Source organism: Protopterus annectens, chromosome 3.part0 (genome assembly GCF_019279795.1).
Source record: "Protopterus annectens isolate FY-2018-M chromosome 3.part0, PAN1.0, whole genome shotgun sequence".
NCBI classification, from domain to species: domain Eukaryota; kingdom Metazoa; phylum Chordata; order Ceratodontiformes; family Protopteridae; genus Protopterus; species Protopterus annectens.
The window spans coordinates 465,210,011-465,230,189 of record NC_056731.1 but is presented as its reverse complement, the minus strand read 5'-3'; the positions used below and the strand labels follow the sequence as shown (position 1 = coordinate 465,230,189).

Below are 20,179 nucleotides of genomic sequence, written 5' to 3'. Positions count from 1 at the left end.
TCTCACATAAATGTGCCAAGACTGCTGTGCAAACTGGAGTTAAGTAATTGATTACCTTTATACTGTTCTTGAACAGGAAGCCTGGTAAGGAGTGGCCTTTTTTTTTGTCCACTGGCTCACTTAATATAATAATCTGTTCAAACAGGAAGATCTGCCTTTCTCTGCTGCATACGTGTAAACCAGTCTCCTGATCAGCAACCAAGAACGTGTCCTGAAGAAGCAGCTTACCCTGAGCTACAATCTTCCCCTAACGCATAAAGACAGGAAGAAAAACAGAAAAGTCAGCATGCCACATGGATCCCCCACAGTAGACGTTTTAATAATAATGATGAAAGGACAGAATGATTTTGATTAAAACATAAAAAAGACAGGCATTGATACAGTACACATCCTCCCACTGGAGAATACACCATTGCCAATATTCACAGTTCTACATGTGCTCATTGCAGACTATGGCATAAGAGGTTAGTCCAATTCACCAAACAACTCATCTGCAAAGCATACTTTGGGTAAAAGTCTAAATTACTGAGTAATTAATCTTCCGAAAACTATACTGCACTAATATCACAATCAAATATAAATATGCAGCTGAATGTTTTCCAAAATAACCAACTTCCTGTCCATTGCCATTTAACAAGGATAATGTCCCTGACGGAAAAAAAAAACATCTATGTGTATTGTTCTATGCCTCTGTCAGAATGACAATTTCTTTAATCCATCTATTAACTTTAATGTTGTCATCATATAATGACAAAGGACAAAACTTACAGCTACTCTGTGCAATTCTTCCATATATGTAAAAGCCCACTTAACCTAACAACAAATTATTTGATTTATTTATATTGTTTACTGGGTTAGTGCATTGATCAGTATTGCCCAATTTCAGGCACAGGCAGAATGACTTAAAAAAAACTTGCAAAACTATACGGAAATATAAGCAATAACAGAGTGGTTCAGACTAATTACACAGAAAAAACTGTGTATATACATTCTAGTAAACAAGGACAGTACATTGCACAATCAAGCAGAGCACAACATTTAATTATATGTTAGTTTCTAAAGTGGGTCAATCTTCAGTGAATCTTGAGAGAGAAGAGGAGACTCTGAAAGGAGATAGGTTAGGTGATGTGTCCTGTGTTGAAGCAGGAGCATTTGGTTTGGATGAAGTGCATTTTGAGTTTGGAATAAGTGTTGATTTCCTCAATATCGATGGGGAAAGCTTGTCAAAGAGTAGGTGCCCGAGAGGAGAATGCATGTTTCTAGGGTGTGAAGAGAGTTGGTGTGGCTTGTGAGTGGTGTCTCAGGTTACATAAGAAAACTGTGTTGTGAAGTCTAGCTGCAAGGTGAGTAAATGCATGTAGCTGGAGTAGTCCTGTAGAGCTGGGATCCTAAAAGTAGGTTAGGACTTTGCTTTATGAGCAGCCATTTATCTTTTTCTAGGGTGATATAGAAGGTTTTGATGGAGGGAACTGGACTGATGCTGGTACAGACATAAGGCTGGGACAGCGTGGACAGTGAAGAATGACTGTGGAGGCCTCTGGATGAGGAGTAGCACTGAGGACAGTTGGTGGGACCACAACTGTCTGCTGGATATGTGCTGATCCAGACCTCTGATTTTTGTTGGGTCGGTGGAAAATGGACTGGACTGAGATTTGCTGATGTGGAGATGGAGCTTCGGTTGGCTTGGACTCTGTGTTGTGTGAGTGTGTATAGTTTCATGTGTTTAAGTATTTGCAAATGGTTCTGTGTTATGGTTATCCATCAGCCTGAAGAAATGAAATTTCATTCATCTTTGCACTTTTTGGCTGTATGGTCTGAATGACAACATTTGATTTGATATAATTTGATACAGTGATGCTCACAGAGAGGTGAGTTTGTAATTAATTAGCAGATGCTGCTAGAAATAGTCTGGAGTGTGGCAATGTTTTTCTTGCAGGCAGAAGCAAAAACTGGGGAGCCCATACTCAAGTTGAGAAAGGAAAACTCCTCTGCCAATGGCTGCTCTGGCTGGTTGGGATAGAAAACTAGAACTATTTCTGGCCCAGAAGACGAGTGAGTTTATTTCGGCTCTCACCTTGTCTATGTGGAAATGGGAGTTTAGTGACTGATTGAGCCACAGTCCTATGTATTTCAGGGAGGAGGTTGCCTCTGTAGAATGGCTGCACAGGATCAACGATCGTTAAAGAGTTAGTTTCTTTGTGAACTTTCTGTAGAGTTCCAGAAGGTATAGTTTTGGTCTTTCTGGGGCTCGGTAGTAGTTTACGGTTTATAAGCCACTGGTGGAGCTCATGTAAGTTTAACCAGAGTTGACAGTGAATGTCAGTGTGAGTGTGACCAGATCAGAAAAGATCCTATCATCAGCAGAAAATTTAAGTGGGAGATGGGGAGGGCAGAGAGAATATGGAGATGAGGAGGGAGACCAGAATGAATTCTTGTGGAAATGAAATCTGTATCCCTGGGACACTATATTTAAAACCCATTTGTCCTGGGTTATGAGTTCCCAGTTTTTTGCATGAAGAACAATCTTTCCCCCCAAAGGGGCAGCTAAAAGGTAAGTGCTTGGTAATTTTAAAGGAAAGTCATTGAGACTGTTTACCATAGGGGGGTGTCTTGTTATTTCGAGATTTGGAAGTGGAGGACCCCCATTCCTTAGTTCTGAGAGTCCCTTGGGACTGAAACCTGGTGCTTTTGGTGTGCCTGGGTTTGGCTTGAGTGGATCTGGGAAGTGCTGGAAAGGCTCAATTCTTAGTAGGCCAGTGCCTACTAAATCTTGGAGGTTGCACTTGTAAGAAATCTTTCACAGTTTGCATAGATTTAGCTTTATCTTCCATCTTTTTTAGAACTTCTTCTTCAGCCTTATTGCCAAACAGGCAGTCCTGATTCAAAGGAGCATCCAACAATTTTGCTTTAACATGATCAGGTAGAGACTGCTCCTTAAGCCAAGCATGCCTTCTAAGCACAGATCCAGTAACAGCAGCCCTGCAAGAGGCCTCTAAAGAATCAAAACCACATTGCAAAGTATGTTTTCCAACTTGTTCAGCTGAATGTAATAAATCCTGTAAAGCTTTATTTTCCACACAGTCAGAAATCAACATCATTTTCTGTTTAAGCTGTCCCATAATATGCTGTTGATATTTTAGCATATGAAATTGGCAGTTTAAAGCCCTGATTGCAAAGGTTGCGGAAGTATAAACCTTTTTACCCCATCTATCCAGCGCCCTGGAGTCTCTATCAGAGGGGGCAGGATTTTTAGCAGTAGAAGCCTTAATGCCCTTGGGCCCCTGAGAAATGGTTTCTGGGTCTGCAACAGGATTTTTGAAAAGGAACTTGTGGGACTCAGGAACCCTGTAGTATCTGTCAGATTCACTAGGAGCTGGAGGCAGGGAATCAGGGGCCATACTGGATTCCAAAAACACATCAACAATGTCTAGTACAGGAGGTATAGCCAAAGGCCTATGCTGAGGTAGAAGAAGGAACTCCCTAAGCCTCTTTTTAGATTCAGAAAATTCCTGATTTTTCCAGTGGAAATGCTCCCTTAAGGTATGTAAATTTTCCCCAAAAGAAAAGTCCTCGGGGGGGGGGGGGGCAGAGGGAATGGAATCCTCTGCATCAGACTCCTCATAAGTAGGAAAGGACAAATCCAGGTCATTGGAAAAAGTAGAAGAAACAGAGTCCTGATCAGAAGATTCATAGTCAAGCTCAGTCCTAGGCCTCTTAGAAGGGGGGAGGGGTGACTTCCCCTGATTAGAGTAATAAGATCTTCAGCCATTTTGATCATTTGTTTTTTAGGCATAGGGGCCTGAACATGTGGCCTGGGTGTCTGTTTTTTAGACATAGATCGAGACTTAGGCCTTAGAATACAAAGTGAAGTCGGTTTAATATGCAAGTCTGTAGGCCTGAATACACCCTCAGAAGCCTGTGCCTGCACAGCGGCTCCAGACCCATCCAAGGTAGAGACATCCGAGGGTTCCATAGGTGAAGCATCTCACGGCATACCAGACTCTGAATGGGTCTCAGTAGAGGCCTGCGAGTCAGACGTAGCGGGTATCAGGGGCTGCAAAAGCGCCTCACTGAGTACCGGCGAACTGGCTTAAGAGAAGCGTCATCGGCAGTTTTGGACCTCGAAGGCTTGTCTCTGTCTTTTTCTTTGCTTTTTTTTTCGAAATTCCGGTAGTCAGACGGCTAACCGACAATTTCTGGATAATTAAACTGAGAACCGTAATATTTAGAGGCGAAAATGTACCAACGATGGATAGTGCGCTGATTACATAAAGCACAAAACCGACAGCAAGGTATGTCGTGATCAGGGCCTAGGCAAGGAATACAGTACAAATGAAAATCTTTATGAGGTATTTGCTTCCCACAATTAATGCAATTATTAACTTTTACTGACATCGGTAAGGAGCAAGAAAAAGTTTCTCCAGCGGGGTACTTAGCTTTAAGTTGAAGACTTAGATTCTGAAACTCGAATACGAAAATTTCAGGAGTCGGTCGACCGGCACTTGCGAACTGCTTCTGCTTCGGGCACCACACGTCAAGAAAGACTGATGTAATGGTTTCGGCTTCATGTTTTATACCCTTGACGATCTGACATCATGGAAGAAGGGAAAGCAACCAATGCATGACCCAAGAATTTGTTAATCAGGCAGATTGAGGGCAACCTGCCAGCAGATTACCCAAATGTAATGACTGCAACAATGAAACACGAAGAACATCAATAATTTTACAATTAAGTGGGACTTGCAGCTGGAGTAGAAAGTTGGTTAGGCTTACAGTTGCTATACTAGGCTCATGGAAGGAGAGCACATGGTTCCAGATGGGGGCTGTAAGAAAGAGTCTGAGTTTGTCTATATTTGTGCTCAGGTTTCTGAAGGTATTTAATATTGCTAGTAGTTGTATAGGATGGTTGACAACTGTAAGGTGATTAGGCAGTGGTCTCTTAGTGATGGTGGCAAATGATTATGCTGGCAATAGATTTTAGTATGTTTGTAAGAATCAGTTTAAATGTGGAGTATTTGGAGGACCTAAGGTTAAGTGGTGGTGTTTTTTTTTTTATGAGTTGGAGACTTAGGTCTGCAAGGAAAGTACCCATGTCAGATTAAGGAGGGTCACAGTAATTAAGACTGAATATGTTATTACTTTGTACACTAATATTAGAAAACAGTACTACTGCCATCTGTTGACCACGTCTTCCATGGAACTTCAAGCACTAGTTTGCTAGGTTTCTTGAACTGCTGAATGCCAGAAACTTGACCGATGGTTAAAAAGTGAGCCACACCGAAACATTATTTTGCCTCTGTAAACCATTAATTTGTAATGGCTCTAACAATTTGATGTGTGTGCTGCTTTTACTGCAACAACAGGTACGAGATAAAGCAACTGTTTAAAGCAGCACAATTTTTCATGTTTACTGGTTCCCACTGTAGCGGTCTGCAATCAGCTGAGTCCTGAAGAGTCTTCCTGAATCATTTACTCTCCCTTCTCCAACACTTACATGATATGCCCCATTCACACAAAGACCTAATAAGAAAGGAAAACTTTAGTGTAAGCAGCAAGAGGAATTTTGTGAACAGAAGATCAGGGTTGTCCTGTTATGATGACATCCTGACAGCTGTAGAGGTTTTTTTTTTTTTTTTGGAATGGCCTTCTTTCCACAATATCACCAAATTCATAAACTACATTACATAAACATATCCCTCTGGGCTGGCACACTTGCCTTCAATCAATTATCGTTAGTCCTCTTGCTGTAACACCAGCCCTCCACCTGGTGGAGATGAGCTGGCAAAACAATTCTGCTTGGTCAGCTCCTCAAGGATCAGGTTTGTTAACCAAGCCTCTAGTTTGCAGTCATCCATTCCTCTATGCCAAGGAAACAGAAAATCCTAACTATTTTTGCTAACAAATATTACACCCACTGTCACAATCAGTGTGTAATTATCTAAAAAAAACTGGTAAACTTGCAAAAATTCAGTACAAAACTCACAAAGTATGTCCCTAGTTCTCCAAGCAACTGCCCATATATGAGCATAATATTCAAGGCTACCCATTTTCAGTCCGCAACTTCTGATTTCATAAATCTTGGATATTCAGCAATTTCAAACATATAACTACCATGTGACAAAACTGTTTTTCTCCCATGCCCTAAACAACATATGCAAGTCAGCCATGTGGATGTGAACACTACCTGTAGCCATGGACAGACGTGCCACCTTAAAAGTGTTTGGAAAAGTATACAAACAATCCTGAAAGAAAACAAGCAGTAAAAGCCACAAGAGCTATGTAAACAGAATGTCCAGAAAGGATTCTGTAACCCAAGAGAATACAGTGCAAAAATCAGGAAGACCTTGTCTGCCAAGGAATGGTACTCCAGGCTTCTCATGGTCAAAGTATAAAGTACAGTTGTGTAAGCAAACTTCTCCTAACAGCAGATGTTTTAATGATGACTTCTGTAGTACCCTTAGCTGTACAGGTTATATACTGCCAAGGATATAACACGTCAGCTGGCTTCCAAAGCTTTAGGGCATCTTCCATGTGTTCAAACCATTAGGCAGCTCAAGCTTAGCTGCCTAATAAGACAGGCCTGGGCACCAAGCCCTTAAGAGCTTTCATGCAAACTAACAGTGGGAGGCTGAGCTTTGAGAAGCCATACCTAGTTGTAAAGCCTTAGTTAAATGGGAAGATTACCCTTGCTTATAACATTTTGGAGATGAAGGAAAAATGGTTCAGGAGCCCCTGAAGAATGGTCCCAGCAAAACCTAATCTAGACCTAGAAAAGTAACTGCAATGCTTTGTAAAAGTATGTGCAGGGACCAAGTTGCTGCTTCTAGAATACTTCTAAAATGCAGCCCTTTCCAAAAACCCACAAATTAAGCCAATGCCCTTGTAGACTGAGCCCTGAACCTGGCCTAGAATAGTTTTGTTGTGGTATGAATAACAAAAGGTAATATCCCGAGACACCCATCTGGAAATAGTCAGTTTAGACACAGATTGTCCCTTCTTACCATCACAAGAAATGACCAACTAATCTTAAAATTTGAAAGATTTTGTGCTGTTAGGATAGTATCCAAGTTTCTGTGGACACTGAAGGTATAGGGTATCCTTTTTCCCTCATTTCTGGGTCCAAGAAAATAAAGGGAGATGCACATTTTGGCTTAAAGTAAACTTGAATACCCCATTCAGGCATAAAACAGAAGTTATGTACTCACCATAACATTCCATCTGTTTTGTCAATCTGCATTTATCCTTGACCTATGGGACTCGGGTCTAAGTCTCAGAACCAGCTCAGCTGTTACAACAGCTAGCGCAAATCAAAAACTCCTGAGTCAATACCTACCCAGAATGCCTCTTCCTAAATTACCTCAGATCAAGTTTGCAGCTATAATACAAGACTAGGGAAAAGTAAGTACTATTACCATTGAAGAGCCTATGTTTAAGGTCATACATGAGGAGACAGACTGCTAGGACTAAGATCCATTCCTCAAAGAGTCTGAAGGAGGGTGGGGCTATCAAGGATAAATGAAGATTGACAACACAGATGGAACATTATGGTGAGTATATAACTTCTTTATCTGATGTTGTCAATCTTCATTTATCCTTGGCCCATGGCACAGAATCTCCAGCTACCTTGTATCTTGGGAGGCCTTATGGAAGGATATTCCTGAGCACCATAGATCCAAATAAAGCTCTTCGCTGGAGACCAGATCCACTTTGTAATGAGTAATAAAGGTATGTGGAGAGGCCCATGTCGAAGCTGCACAAATATCATCAACAAAAGCCTTGGAATGAAAAACAGCTGGTGTGGCTCTAGCTCTTGTTGAGTGTGCTCTAACTGGGACTGCCAATTTGAGGTTTTCCTGTTGTAGACAAAGGTAATGCATTCTCTTAACCACCTAGACAGCATGACTTTTGAAACTGACTTACCCACAGAAGGACTTGAAAAGGAAACAAATCACTGGTCGGACTTTCTGAACTCTTTCATTCTGTCTAGATAAAAATGTAATGGTCTGTGAACATCCAATAAATGTAAGCAGTAATCTCACTTATTGGAAAAAATGGGGAAGAATACAGGCAATTCGATGGACTGATTGATGTTATTTTCAGATACAAACTTTGGAAGAAAGGATGGATTAGTGCTTGGAGATACCTTGCCTTTATGAAAAATCAAATATGGAGGCATTGAGGATAACACCTGAATCTCTGAAATCCTCCTAGCAGAAGTAATGACTTTTAAGAAAATGGGTCTTCCATTAAAGAAATTTCAAATTACAGGTAGCCGCTGGATCAAAGGGGAACTGGACCAGGGATTGCAGAACCATAGTTAGATCCCAGGGAACGAGGAGTTCCCTATAAAGAGGCTTTAACCTTAAAGTTTCCTTTAAAAAAAAATGTGCACAGTCTATGTGAAATTAAAGGCTGTCCTTCAAACCTGCAATGAAAATTAGAAATAGCAGCAAGCTGAACTCTGATGGTAGAAGTAGCAGCTCCTTGTTCGAAGTGTGTAGATAAACATTGCAAAAACACTTCCACTGATGCTGCCCATAAGGAAAATCTTTTCCATTTGCTGAGGTAGAGTCTCCTTGTGGAAGATTTATGAGAAATTAGTAAATTTTATTTTAACTAGGGAAGATACGTTATTTCACCTGGCAATCAATGGAACTGAAGTAACCATGCTGTAAGCTTGAGGTTTTTCAGATTGGGGTGAGGATGGGACAGGACATCCAAAACTGGGTCCAGAGACCATGGACGCTGAAGTAGGTAAGGCCAAAGAAAGGGGAACCAAACTTGTCAAGGCCAAAATGCAGCTATAAGGATTACATTGCTCTTCAAGTTTATGGCTTTCTTCAAGAAAAGGGGTATCAGAGGAATGGGGAGAAATGCATAGAGTAGTCCTGGGGGCCAATCGTGAAAGACAGCATCTCTAGGGGACTCCCCCTGAAGGGGGATTAAGGCAAAGTAGCTGCTGCACTTGTTGTTCTGGGGGGATGCAAACAGATCGCAGAAAAAGTGGCCCCAGCACCGGAAAATCTACTTCACTACTCTGGGATTGAAAGACCACTAGTGAGGCAAGAGGATGCATCTGCTCAGTTTGTCTATCATCGCATTGGAACTCCCTGGTAACTGTGTTGCTACCAGAAAGTAGTTCAAAGTTATCGCCCACTGTTACACTCTGGCAGCTTCTTAACAGAGGGGATAAGACTTGGTTCCACCTTGCTTGTTAATGTATCAGACTACTGACATTGTCTGACTGTATCACAATCGTTCCTAGAGGGAGGACAGTTTGAAAGGCTGGCAATGCTAACAGCACTGCCCTCAGTTCCAGGGCATCGATATGCAGATTGGCCTCTATTAAGAACCAAGTACCCTGAAAATGCCCCCACCAGATCTGTGAGGTATCCGTAGTCACTATGGTTTGGGGATGTGGTGAAACAAGTGGCCGGACCAAAAGGATTTCCTCGGATTCCATCCACCAAGATAAATCCTTCTTGCAACGATTGGTAATTCGGATATGATGAGACAGAAAATGAGTGAGGATAGAAGCCACTGTAGGATTCTCAGTTATAATACGCTTGACACATCAATGTGCATTGCCATCTTATGTTAACTACCTGTATAATACTTTCTGCGTATTGTTTAGACGATTCTCATAATGACTAATGACTATGCTGAATATTTTTGTATTTAATTTTTTGAAAATTTCTACTATTTTTATTTTTTGAATACTTTCTGTACTGAAAGTTCTTGAATATGTTTGTAACATGATGCTCTATGTGGAGCTTTCCTTCCCTGGCCTCTGCTGAAATCTTTGATTTTAATCTTTGTCCAGATGGACCTTCCCAATAAACAAATATAAAATAAATAAATAAATGTGGAATCGCGCCAGCAGTACTAATGTGATGGCCTCCACCATGGATCCCAGTGCCTGTAAAACTTGTGATGCGGGAACACTGTCATTGAAGAGAATAAGGCGAACCTGTGATCTTATTTTCTGTAATCTGTGAGTAGGAAGGGAAGCTATGTAAGAGGTCGTATTGAGGCAGGCTCTTATGAGTTCCAATTGTTGGGTCAGACTTAATTGAGACTTGATGAGATTCAGCATTACACCTAGATGAGAACAAGTGTGTAGGGAGAAAACCCGTCTGTTCCAGTAGATGCTTGGTGGGGGTGGTAAAGAGCCAGCCATCCAGATATGGAAACACTCGGAATCCATGCAGTCACAGGTGAGCTGCTACTGCTGCCATACAATTGGTGAATACCAGGGGGGATGTGGTGAGACCGAACGGCAGAGCTCAGAATGGAAAATGACTGGCTCCCAGCCAGAAGCAAAGGAACCATCTACAGCGTTCGTCCACTTTTATGTGGTAATACGCATCCTGCAGATCTAGACAGCACATCCAATCATCTTTCCCTAAGAAGGGAAGAATAGGCTGAACCGTGACCATCCAGAATTTTGTCTGTTGAACAAACCTGTTCAAAACACTGAGATCCAAAATTAGTCTCCAGTCCCATCTTTTTTGGCACCAAAAAGAACCTAGAGTAGAATCCAGATCCTACCTGGTATGGCGGGACTTCCTAGATGACTCTTTCTTTTGAATTTCCACAGCTGCCTGATCTCTCTGACTGGGTGGAACATCGGGGATCTTTCTTCCTAGTTTTGGGTTAAGGTCGAATGGAATTTAGTAACCTCTGGTTATGATCCTTAGCATCCAAGCATCTGTGATTATCTTTTGCCAGGCTAATGGGTGCAGGGATAGTCTTCCCCAACTGCCTCCAGAGACAAGCAATCAGGCTTCCTTTCAGAAGTGCTGGTAAGGTTTCCCTGAGAAAGGATCTCTGGAACTCCGATTTTGGAGGGCCATCTCTGCCACATGGTCAACATCTTCCAATATAGCTCCCCCCTCTTCCCCAAGGGAAGTCATTACCATGTGGGTCCTGAAAAGGCCCTTGGGTGTTCTTGAACCATATTTTCCCACCTCTCTGGTTCCTGGAATAGGAGCGTTGGGGAGTGGAAAAACATAAGCCTATGACAGACAGGGTTTTTCAATCTTTTACACACCTAGCTAATGTATCTTTCACTTTGAAGCCAAAAAGGGAAGATCCGTCAAACAGTGCACTGATGAATGAAGACTTGCATGGCTCCGCAAATTCACACAAGCGCATCCAGGCATGCCTCCTTATGGCTATACCTGAATCCACTGCCCTAGTTGTCCCTTCGTCTGCATGCACAATAAGCCTCATGGACAAGTTAGAAATAGACTCCATGGCAGCAAGCTGGGAGGCTACCTTATCTTGTACCTCCACCAGACACAGCTCCTGCAAGGGTGCCTGAGAGCTCTTTGAACAGATCCCTCTGAAGTCTACTGAAATGCGCCAATAAGTTCGATTGCAAGGCAAAGGTCGAAGAAGCATAGACCCACTTTCCAAATATGTCCATCGCCCTAGACTCATGGTTAGGGGAATGAACAGTGGAACTTTCTTCTGCTAGTTCCCTCTTGGTGGCAGCCACCACCATAGCATCTACTGCTAAACCTTTGGCCCCGAGTTGATGGACCTCTGGAGCTGAAAGAATTTTATCCTGCAAATTGGTTCTATGGAGTCGGGAGCTTGCTGGGTGATCAGCTGAATAAGATCGTCAGCTGCCAGAGTCACACAAAAGGTAGATGGGCAAGCCCCAAAGGCTTGCAAGTACAAAGACTCATCTGAGGATGGATCTTGGGTCTTCCAGCCACCACTCTGTTTTAATAACAAAAGAATGTCTCTGAAGGAGACGTCTTCAGGGCTGATCTGGGGGAACCCTCCTGGTCATCGAAGTCCGTGTCTTCTGTGACAGACTCCTCAAGGACACGACCTCTTCTGAGGCATGTCTTCATTGGGAGCTTCTGTAAGGGGGTGTCTTGCAGCTTTGGTGCTCACTATCCTGGTGTGAAGGGTGGTGGAAGCACTGGACTAGGAGTTCCAGGAAAATGCTCCAATAGGGGAGAAACCAGGTGGGAGCCTGCAGAGGCCAAAGGCCTCTCCATTACTTGAAAGGCAGGACCCCCTGAAGAGGGATGGGAGCACAGAACTGGCAAAGACTACTTCGGAACAGTGGTCCCACACCACTCTGAGGAAATTGCCATCAAGGCTGAAGCCAAGGAAGAGTCCAAAAATGGCATTGGGGAGCTATAACCCCTGGGAACCCATCGGTTCTAAAGACATCAAAGAACTCAGGGCAGAGACTGGGGTCGAAGACATGACAGCCGTTGGCACCAGGACAGCTGGAATCAGGGAAGTCGGAGCCAAGGTCTCTAAAGTCTAAAGAGAAATGTCCAGAGGAGTCCTTGGAGAAAAATGTCCATCGCCAGAGGGGAGTGAAGTCTTTGAAGAAGTGGAAAGACCCCTCGTCATGAGGAACTGAACCACCAACCTCATGACGTCAACTTCCATCAAACGACAAGGCTGAAGGAGATTCCGGCCTCTTCAAAAAGGGACTTGGCAGTTGCCCCACAAAAGGGTCTACAGACAGAGAACACATGGTCCTAGGAACCGAAAGAAAATGTGATTCCTGGGATACAGATGCACGTGAAGGAACTGGTGCCGAAAAAATTGCTGGCAACAAGGAAGGAGAGGTGATATGAAGGTTCTACGCCGATGTGAACAATACCAAAACTTGAGGTGCAGAGCTAGTCACTACTACCAGAACTGAAGGAGTCTGTTCCATAAGTTCTGTGGTATACATTTTTGGTTCTGCAGACGTAGTAAGAACCAAAGGTTTTGATTTCTTATGTGCCGGAGCCGAAGGGGACATCGCCACTGCGAGACTTCTTTTTGTGTGCTCAGATTTACTAGAAGAGGAGGAGGAGGAAGATAGAGAAGACACCTTGGATTTAGCACCTCTAGGCTGAACAGACAAGGCCTCTTCAAAGGATGCTTTTATTAAGCCTTTCTGAATGAGTTTATTTCTCCTCTCTACAAGGTCCCGATTACTATAGGCTTGACAAATACTGCACTGTTGTTGAAGGTGTGCTAGGCCCAAGCAATACACACAAGTATGACCATGAGAATTTGGCATTTTCCTGCCACAACCAGAAAACTGTTTAAAACCAGTAGTTCCCCTGCCCTTATCTGCCAAGTTGAGTAAAAAGACCAACACCAGAAAACACTCACACTAAAGCCAAAAACACATGTAAGAGAAGACAGAAAGGAGAGAGAGAATGAGACAGAGAAGGGCTAGCAATGATGGTAAACCAAAAACTACCAGAGGCAGAAGAAAAGGATAGCACTACCAGCAATGGTAGGACAGATACCACACGGTAAGAAAGAGACATGGATAGAACATTCACTCAAAGAAACAAAATTTAAGAGAGAGAGACTACAAGAAGGGGTACAAGTAAAGCTAACTGGGAAGGATAAAAAAGGACTTTAGAAAAATCTGAAATAACAGAACAACAATAAATTTTTACTTCGCTCAAGGACAGTTTGGGTGACGTGTCTTTACTAGAAGATCTGAGGTAATTTACGGAGAGGCATTCTGGGTAGGTACTTGGCTCAGGAGTTTTTGGTTCATGTGAGCTGTTTTAACAGCCAAGCCGGTTCCGAGATTTGGTGGCGGCGATGGTGATGGGGGTTGGGACATGGTCACTTAAATAGTCACAGTCATTCTGACTTGTTTAACTATCGTTTTTCTTGGGGGACTCCTGGCTTTTCTTTTGGAGCTCCCTTGCCTTTGCTTCTTATAAGTCTGTTTACCAGCATTTTCCTGAGATTGTTTATTTTGTTTCTTGCCAAGAGTGAATAAGGGTGGAGAGCGTCCCTTAAAAAATTTGGAAAAAGAGCAAAAAATCTGAGATTCCTCAAATTAGTTTAATCCTCTCATCACATTTTCTGATAACCTCTGCAGCAGAGGGTCCAAAAATGTTTATGTCACAAACAGCAGTTAAAATTAGAAGTTATGTACCTACCATAACGTTCCATGTTAGTTGTCTTCTCTCGCCTTCTTTCTTGCTGGATGGGTTCGGGGCCGATCCTCGGCTCCGACTCGGCACATGCGTTAGCTTGAGAACTCCTTTTACCAGCTCGAGGCAACCCTATATCCCATGATGCAAGGCGGAACTACCTCAGATCTCGTTTGGTAGCTAACCTACCCTGCTAAGGACTAACCTAACATAATTAGGAAAACAAGTTCATAAAAAGAGTCCTCATATGAAGGCTCAGGAGGAAAACAACCTGATAGGAACTCTTCAAGATCTGTCCAGGCCAGGGGGTAGGAGGGAGGGACGCAAGAAAGAAGGCGAGAGAAGACAACTAACATGGAACGTTATTGGTAGGTACATAACTTCTAAATGTTAAGTTGTCAATCTTGCCTTCATTCTTGCTGGATGGGACCGCGTCCCTAGCACCTGTATCCCGGGTGGCTCAATGGAACAGACTCTTGAGAACTGTGGAACCAAAACTGGCCCTATCTCTGGAGGCCAAGTCCAACTTGTAATGAGAGACAAAGGTATGAGGCGTGGCCCAAGTAGCTGCTGCACAAATAGTATCAATGGGTAGTCTATCCTGAAAGGCTGCAGAAGTGGATAGACTCCTGGTTGAGTGTGCTTTTGGTTTAGAAGATAGCTGCTTGCCTCTGAGAGAGTACACAAAGGAAATGGTGGAAGTCAACCATCTGGATAAGGTCACTTTAGAAACTGGAAGACCTATCCTGTTTTCTGCATAGGAGACAAATTGGTCCGATTTTCTGAATTGTTTAGTTCTATGCAAATAGTACCTGAGCTGACGATGGACATCCAAAAAATGAAGCTTCTGTTCGGCTCTGTCGGAATAGTTTGGGAAGAAGACTGGTAGATCTATAGATTGGTTAATATTGGTTTGAGACACAACTTTGGGGAGAAAGGAAGGGTTCATTCTTAATGATACCCTGTCCTTATGAAAAACCAAGTAAGGGGAACGAATGCAGAGAGCTTGAATCTCGGAAACCCTTCTTGCTGAAGTGACAGCCAGTAAGAATATGGTTTTCCAGGTCAATAACTTCAAAGAACATGAAGCAGACGGTTCGAAGGGAGGTAGCATCAAGGATGCTAACATTAAGTTTAGATCCCATTGCGGAGGAGGATGCTTTATAGGTGGCTTTAGGAGAAAAACTCCTCTCAGAAAGGCCTTGCATAATCTATGAGACATAATGTTATTGTCATGCAAGCCAACATGATACTTGGAAATAGCAGCCAGTTGTACTTTAACTGTAGATGACGAGGATCCTGAATGAAAAACCTCCGCCAGGAAATCTAAAACAGAATGTACAGGAGCAGTAAAGGGATCAATATTCCTGGAATTTGCCCAAATAGAAAAATGTCGCCACTTGCTAGCATAAACAGTCCTAGTGGACGACTTTAAGGAAGACACTAAGATGTCTCTGACTGAGTCAGAGATCATCGGAAGCCTGGCTAGGGAAGGAAGTGGAGCAACCAAGCAGTGAGGTTGAGAGAATGAATGGCCCGGTGCTGCTGACCCGACTGGTGGATCAAGAGATCCGGAACTGGGTCCAGATGCCAGGGCTGCACCAGAAGGTGACGATGCAGAGGCGGAAACCAAATTTGTCGAGGCCAATAAGGGGCAATGAGAATCAACTTGGCTCTCAAAACGGTGGCTTTCTGAATGACTTGTGGAATCAAGGGAAAAGGAGGAAAAGAGTACAGAAGTCCCCGGGGCCAATCCTGGGTTAGAGAGTCTCTCAGGGGTTGGCCTGGAAGGAGAAAAGAGGGTGAAAAAATCGGGGCACTTGTTGTTTTGAGGAGTAGCAAAAAGATCGCAACAAGGAGTGCCCCACTTCAGAAAAATCTGATCCACTACAGATTGATTGAGAGACCACTCGTGAGGCATCAGAATGGATCTGCTCAGCCTGTCCGCCAAGAGGTTGGACCTGCCGGGGATGTGCGTTGCTATCAGAAACCGATGAGAGGAGATTGCCCATTGCCAAAGTCTGAGAGCTTCTCGACACAACGGATAGGACCTGGTCCCGCCCTGCTTGTTGATGTACCAGACCACGGACATGTTGTCCGTTTGTACTGCAATAGTCCCCGTGGGAAGAAAGTCGTTGAGGGCCTGCAACGTTAAAAGCACCGCTCTCATCTCCAGGACATTTATGTGCAGATGGTATTCTATGGGTTGCCACGTCCCGTGGACCATCCTGCCCTGATAATGCCCCCCCACCCGATCAGAGAGGCATCCGTAGTGACTGTGGCAACTGGAGAAGGGGAAACAAAGGGTCGGCCCTGATGAAGAAGAGGGGAAGATATCCACCAATTCAGATGAGTTCTGCACGACTGTGTGACTAAGATTTCGTGCCTCATCGGGAGACTGTGGTACGACCACTGCGTGAATAGCATCCACTGCAGAAGACGCATGTGGAAGCGAGCCAGTTGTAGTAGAACAATGGCCGCAGCCATAAGACCTAGAACCTTCAGTATAAATCTGGCTTTGACCTTGTTGCTCTGCAACAGAATCCGAACTAATTTTTGGATGTCCAGAATTCTTTGATCTGTTAGTCTGGCTAACATTTTGACGGTGTTTAATTCTGCGCCTATAAAGGTGATAGATTGGCAAGGCAGCAGAGAAGATTTTTCGAAATTTACTGAAATTCCCAAACTCCTACAAAGCTGTAGAGTGTAGTCTCTGGTCTGAAGAAGCTGACACCTGGTGGTGGCGGAGAGGAGCCAGTCGTCCAAATAAGGAAACACCTGGAATCCTTGACGTCTCAGATGAGCTGTGACCACTGCCATGCATTTGGTAAACACTCTGGGGGCTGAAGTGAAGCCAAAGGGCAGGGCTCTGAATTGGTAATGACTGGTCCCTAGCCAAAAGTGGAGAAACCTTCTGGAGCGCCTGTGAATCTTTATGTGATAGTACGCATCCTGAAGGTCTATAGAGCACATCCAGTTGTCCTTGCCCAGAAAGGGCAGAATGGACTGAAGCGTGACCATCCGGAATCTTGCCTTCTTGACAAATCTGTTTTGACTGCTCAGGTCTAATATTGGTCTCCAATCTCCCGTCCTTTTGGGGACCAAAAAGAATCTCGAGTAGACGCCGGATCCTACCTGGTCTGCCGGCACAGTCTGGACGGCTCTTTTTCCTAGGAGCTTTGAAACCTCCTGTTCTGCCAAATCCCTTTGACCGGGTGAGATGTCTGGAAGGGATTGTAGAGGTACGGGATACCTTTTGAAGGGGATTTTGTAACCCTCGGATATGATCGACTGTACCCACATATCTTGTGATAGGGATTGCCAGGCTACTGGGTACAGCAAAATCCTTCCCCCGACTGCCTCCAAGGGTGGACAGTCGGGCAACACCTCAGGGATGCTGAAAGGGCTTCTCAGGAAGAGATTCCCTGTTGCCCTGGTTCTGAGGACCTCCCCTGCCTCTAGGGCGGCGTCTATTATTGTTACCCCCTCTGCCTCTGGGGGTAAACTGACCACGTGTGTCTGGTGTAGCTCCTTGGGCTTTGCGGAACCACATCTCCCCCCCCTTCTGACCCTTGGGATATGGTCTGGAAGGAGTGGAAAAATGGACTCCAACGGGAAAGAGTTTTACCGTCCTGCTCACACCTGGTCAATGTATCCTTCACCTGAGGTCCGAACAAAGCCGAACCATCAAAGGGGGTATTAGTGAAGGACGCCTTAAAGGGGTCCGCAAAATTACAAAGCCGCATCCAGGCTTGGCGTCTAAGAGCAACTCCTGTGCCTGCGGCCCTGCTCGCTCCATCGGCCGCATAGGATATGAGCCGCATGGAGGAGTTGGATATGGAATTCAGGATTGCTAGCTGTGAGGCAATCTTTTCTTGAGCCCCAGCAGCAGAAGGATCCTGGACCACTTCACCCAGTTCCTTGAGAATATCTCTTTGAAGCCTGGTGAAGTGACAAAGGTAGTTCAGCGAGCATAGCAAAGGTCGCTGAAGAAAACATCCGCTTTCCATACCTGTCCATGGTCCTAGAATCCTTGTTAGGAGGATGGACAGGTACTGAAGGATCCGCCAGTTCCTTCTTAGTGGCCGCCGCCACCACCATAGCATCCACAGGGGCGCCTTGGAAAGAAACTGTTTGTCCGTAGGGGCCGTGATAAACTTGGATGGTCTCCTGGGGACAGATTCCACAGAATCTGGAGCCACGCCTTCGAGCCACTACCTGCATAAGTGGGTCGAAGGCGGAGACACCTAGGAGGTGGAGGTCGGGATCCAAAAGCCTCCAGGTATACCGACTCATCCTCGGAGGGATCAATGGATGGCCAATTCCCCCTCTGTTTGAGGAGCTCAAGGATGTCTGAAAAGGAGACATCCTCAGAGGGGGATCGTGGAGAACCCTCCGACTCATCTAAGTCGGTATCCGATGTAGTAGACTCGGGGGAGTCTGTGTGTTTCCTCTTACCGTCCTCTTCCGAGGGGTTCACCTGCCGGATCAGGAGAAACTTCGGAAGAGGAGGAAATTCCCAATGGGGAAACCTGGGGCGATGGATCCCTGGGCCTGAGAGCAAGAGGCTGGCAAGAGGCGTCTACAGGCACCGAAGAGGGAGGAGCTAGAGGGCTGGACCATTGACCTGGCTCAGAGGCCAGGACACTCCTCATCACCTCAAAGGCTCCCCTCCCCGGGAGGCCAGAATATCCCCGATCCGAGGATACAGGAATTCCCGGCTCCACTGAGAGGGAAGGCTCCGAGGCCGATGTCGGTGCCGAGCTTACCAATGCCGAAGCCCCGAGAGGGAGAGCGGGGTCGGACAAGGGTCCGATGCCACTAGCCCCCTTGGAGCCGACAAGGGAAACCCGACGACCGGATCCCTCCAAGGAAGGCCTCAAGGAGGAGATCGGAGCCGAGGACGGAGCCGAAGGATGTATCGGCTCGGCCAAACAGTCGCTGTCCCGAAGCTCCGGCTCCGAACTCTGGTGTGGAGTCGGAGGAGGAAGTTCAAGGGTGAGACAATAGCGAAGTCTGTTGAGACGGGCTATGGAGCATTTGGGCCAGTGCCTGCGACTTCAACAGCCTGCTTACCACCCTCTCTAAGTCGTGGTCAGACAGCCTGGAAGATCTCGAAGATCGGCTCCGATGGCTCGCTCCGACAAAGAGGAGACCCGGGCAGTGGATACTCTGCAAAGAAGGGACCGAGATCTCTTTCGGGACGAAGTCATCGGGCGAAGTCCCCTGAATTCCAGATGGAGCCGAAGGTTTCTCGGCTCCGATGCTGGATAAGGTGTCGGGTCCCGCCGGGGCCGGCAAGGCCACAGTAGAACCGGTGTCGGAACCAGTCGGTGCCGAACCCACTACTTTTGAAGCAGATAGATCGGTTCCAGCCGGAGCCACCGGAGGAGGCTTGGATACTGAAGCCTGAACCTTCGGTGGCTTAGAAGGTTTCCCAGACCCTGTTTTAGAGGGAGAACCTTCTGGCTTAAGTAAGCCACGGAGGATTAACTTATTCCTCCGTTCCTGCAGGACTCTCTGGCTAAAAGAGTGACACAAAGCACATGAGTCCTGCAGGTGCAAAGGCCCCAGGCAGTAAACACAAGAAGTGTGACCGTCTGTCAGAGACATTTTCTGACAGCATGAGTCACACTTCTTGAAGCCTGAGACCTTGCCTTCCTTTGACATATTCCTAGGAGGAAGTCACACACAAACCCCAACAAACACACACAATTAATCCCCTAACACACAAACACACAGGTAGGGATTAACCAATGGGGTTTAGGCCTAACTAAACTTTATACTAAAGGAAATAAAAAGTTTTAAATTATAAGGGAATAGGGTGGGCTGTAACACACTACAGACTATAAAAATGGAAACAAGGGGGAAATAAATCCCTAACTAAGCTTTTTTCTCTTTTGACAAGAAAATTACTTACCTCAGCTGGCAAAGGAGACCTCTTTCGCTAAGCGGCAAACGAGATCTGAGGTAGTTCCGCCTTGCATCATGGAATATAGGGTTGCCTCGAGCTGGTAAAAGGAGTTCTCAAGCTAAAGCATGTGCCGAGTCGGAGCCGAGGATCGGCTCCGAACCCATCCAGCAAGAATGAAGGCGAGATTGACAACTTAACATCGTTATTTTCACATCTTATGGGAGGTTCTGAGAAACCAGCCAAGCAAATCTTAAAACAGTACTAGTGGCCAAAGCCCTAGGAGGAGCATTAAGTCATACACACACTTTAAACAATAAGCTGTGACCTGTGAAAT

The 20,179-nt window shown here is 45.0% G+C and overlaps 1 protein-coding gene across 1 annotated transcript in view; it reads right to left on the bottom strand.

Annotated features, from left to right (window-relative positions):
* Nucleotides 1-20,179, bottom strand: part of TRIO (trio Rho guanine nucleotide exchange factor) — a 5,137,669-nt gene that overhangs the window by 874,027 nt on the left and 4,243,463 nt on the right. Inside the window, exon 46 of the mRNA XM_044065600.1 lies at nucleotides 56-247. Coding sequence (XP_043921535.1) covers nucleotides 56-247 — 192 coding nt within the window. The remainder of the gene's footprint in view (nucleotides 1-55; nucleotides 248-20,179) is intronic.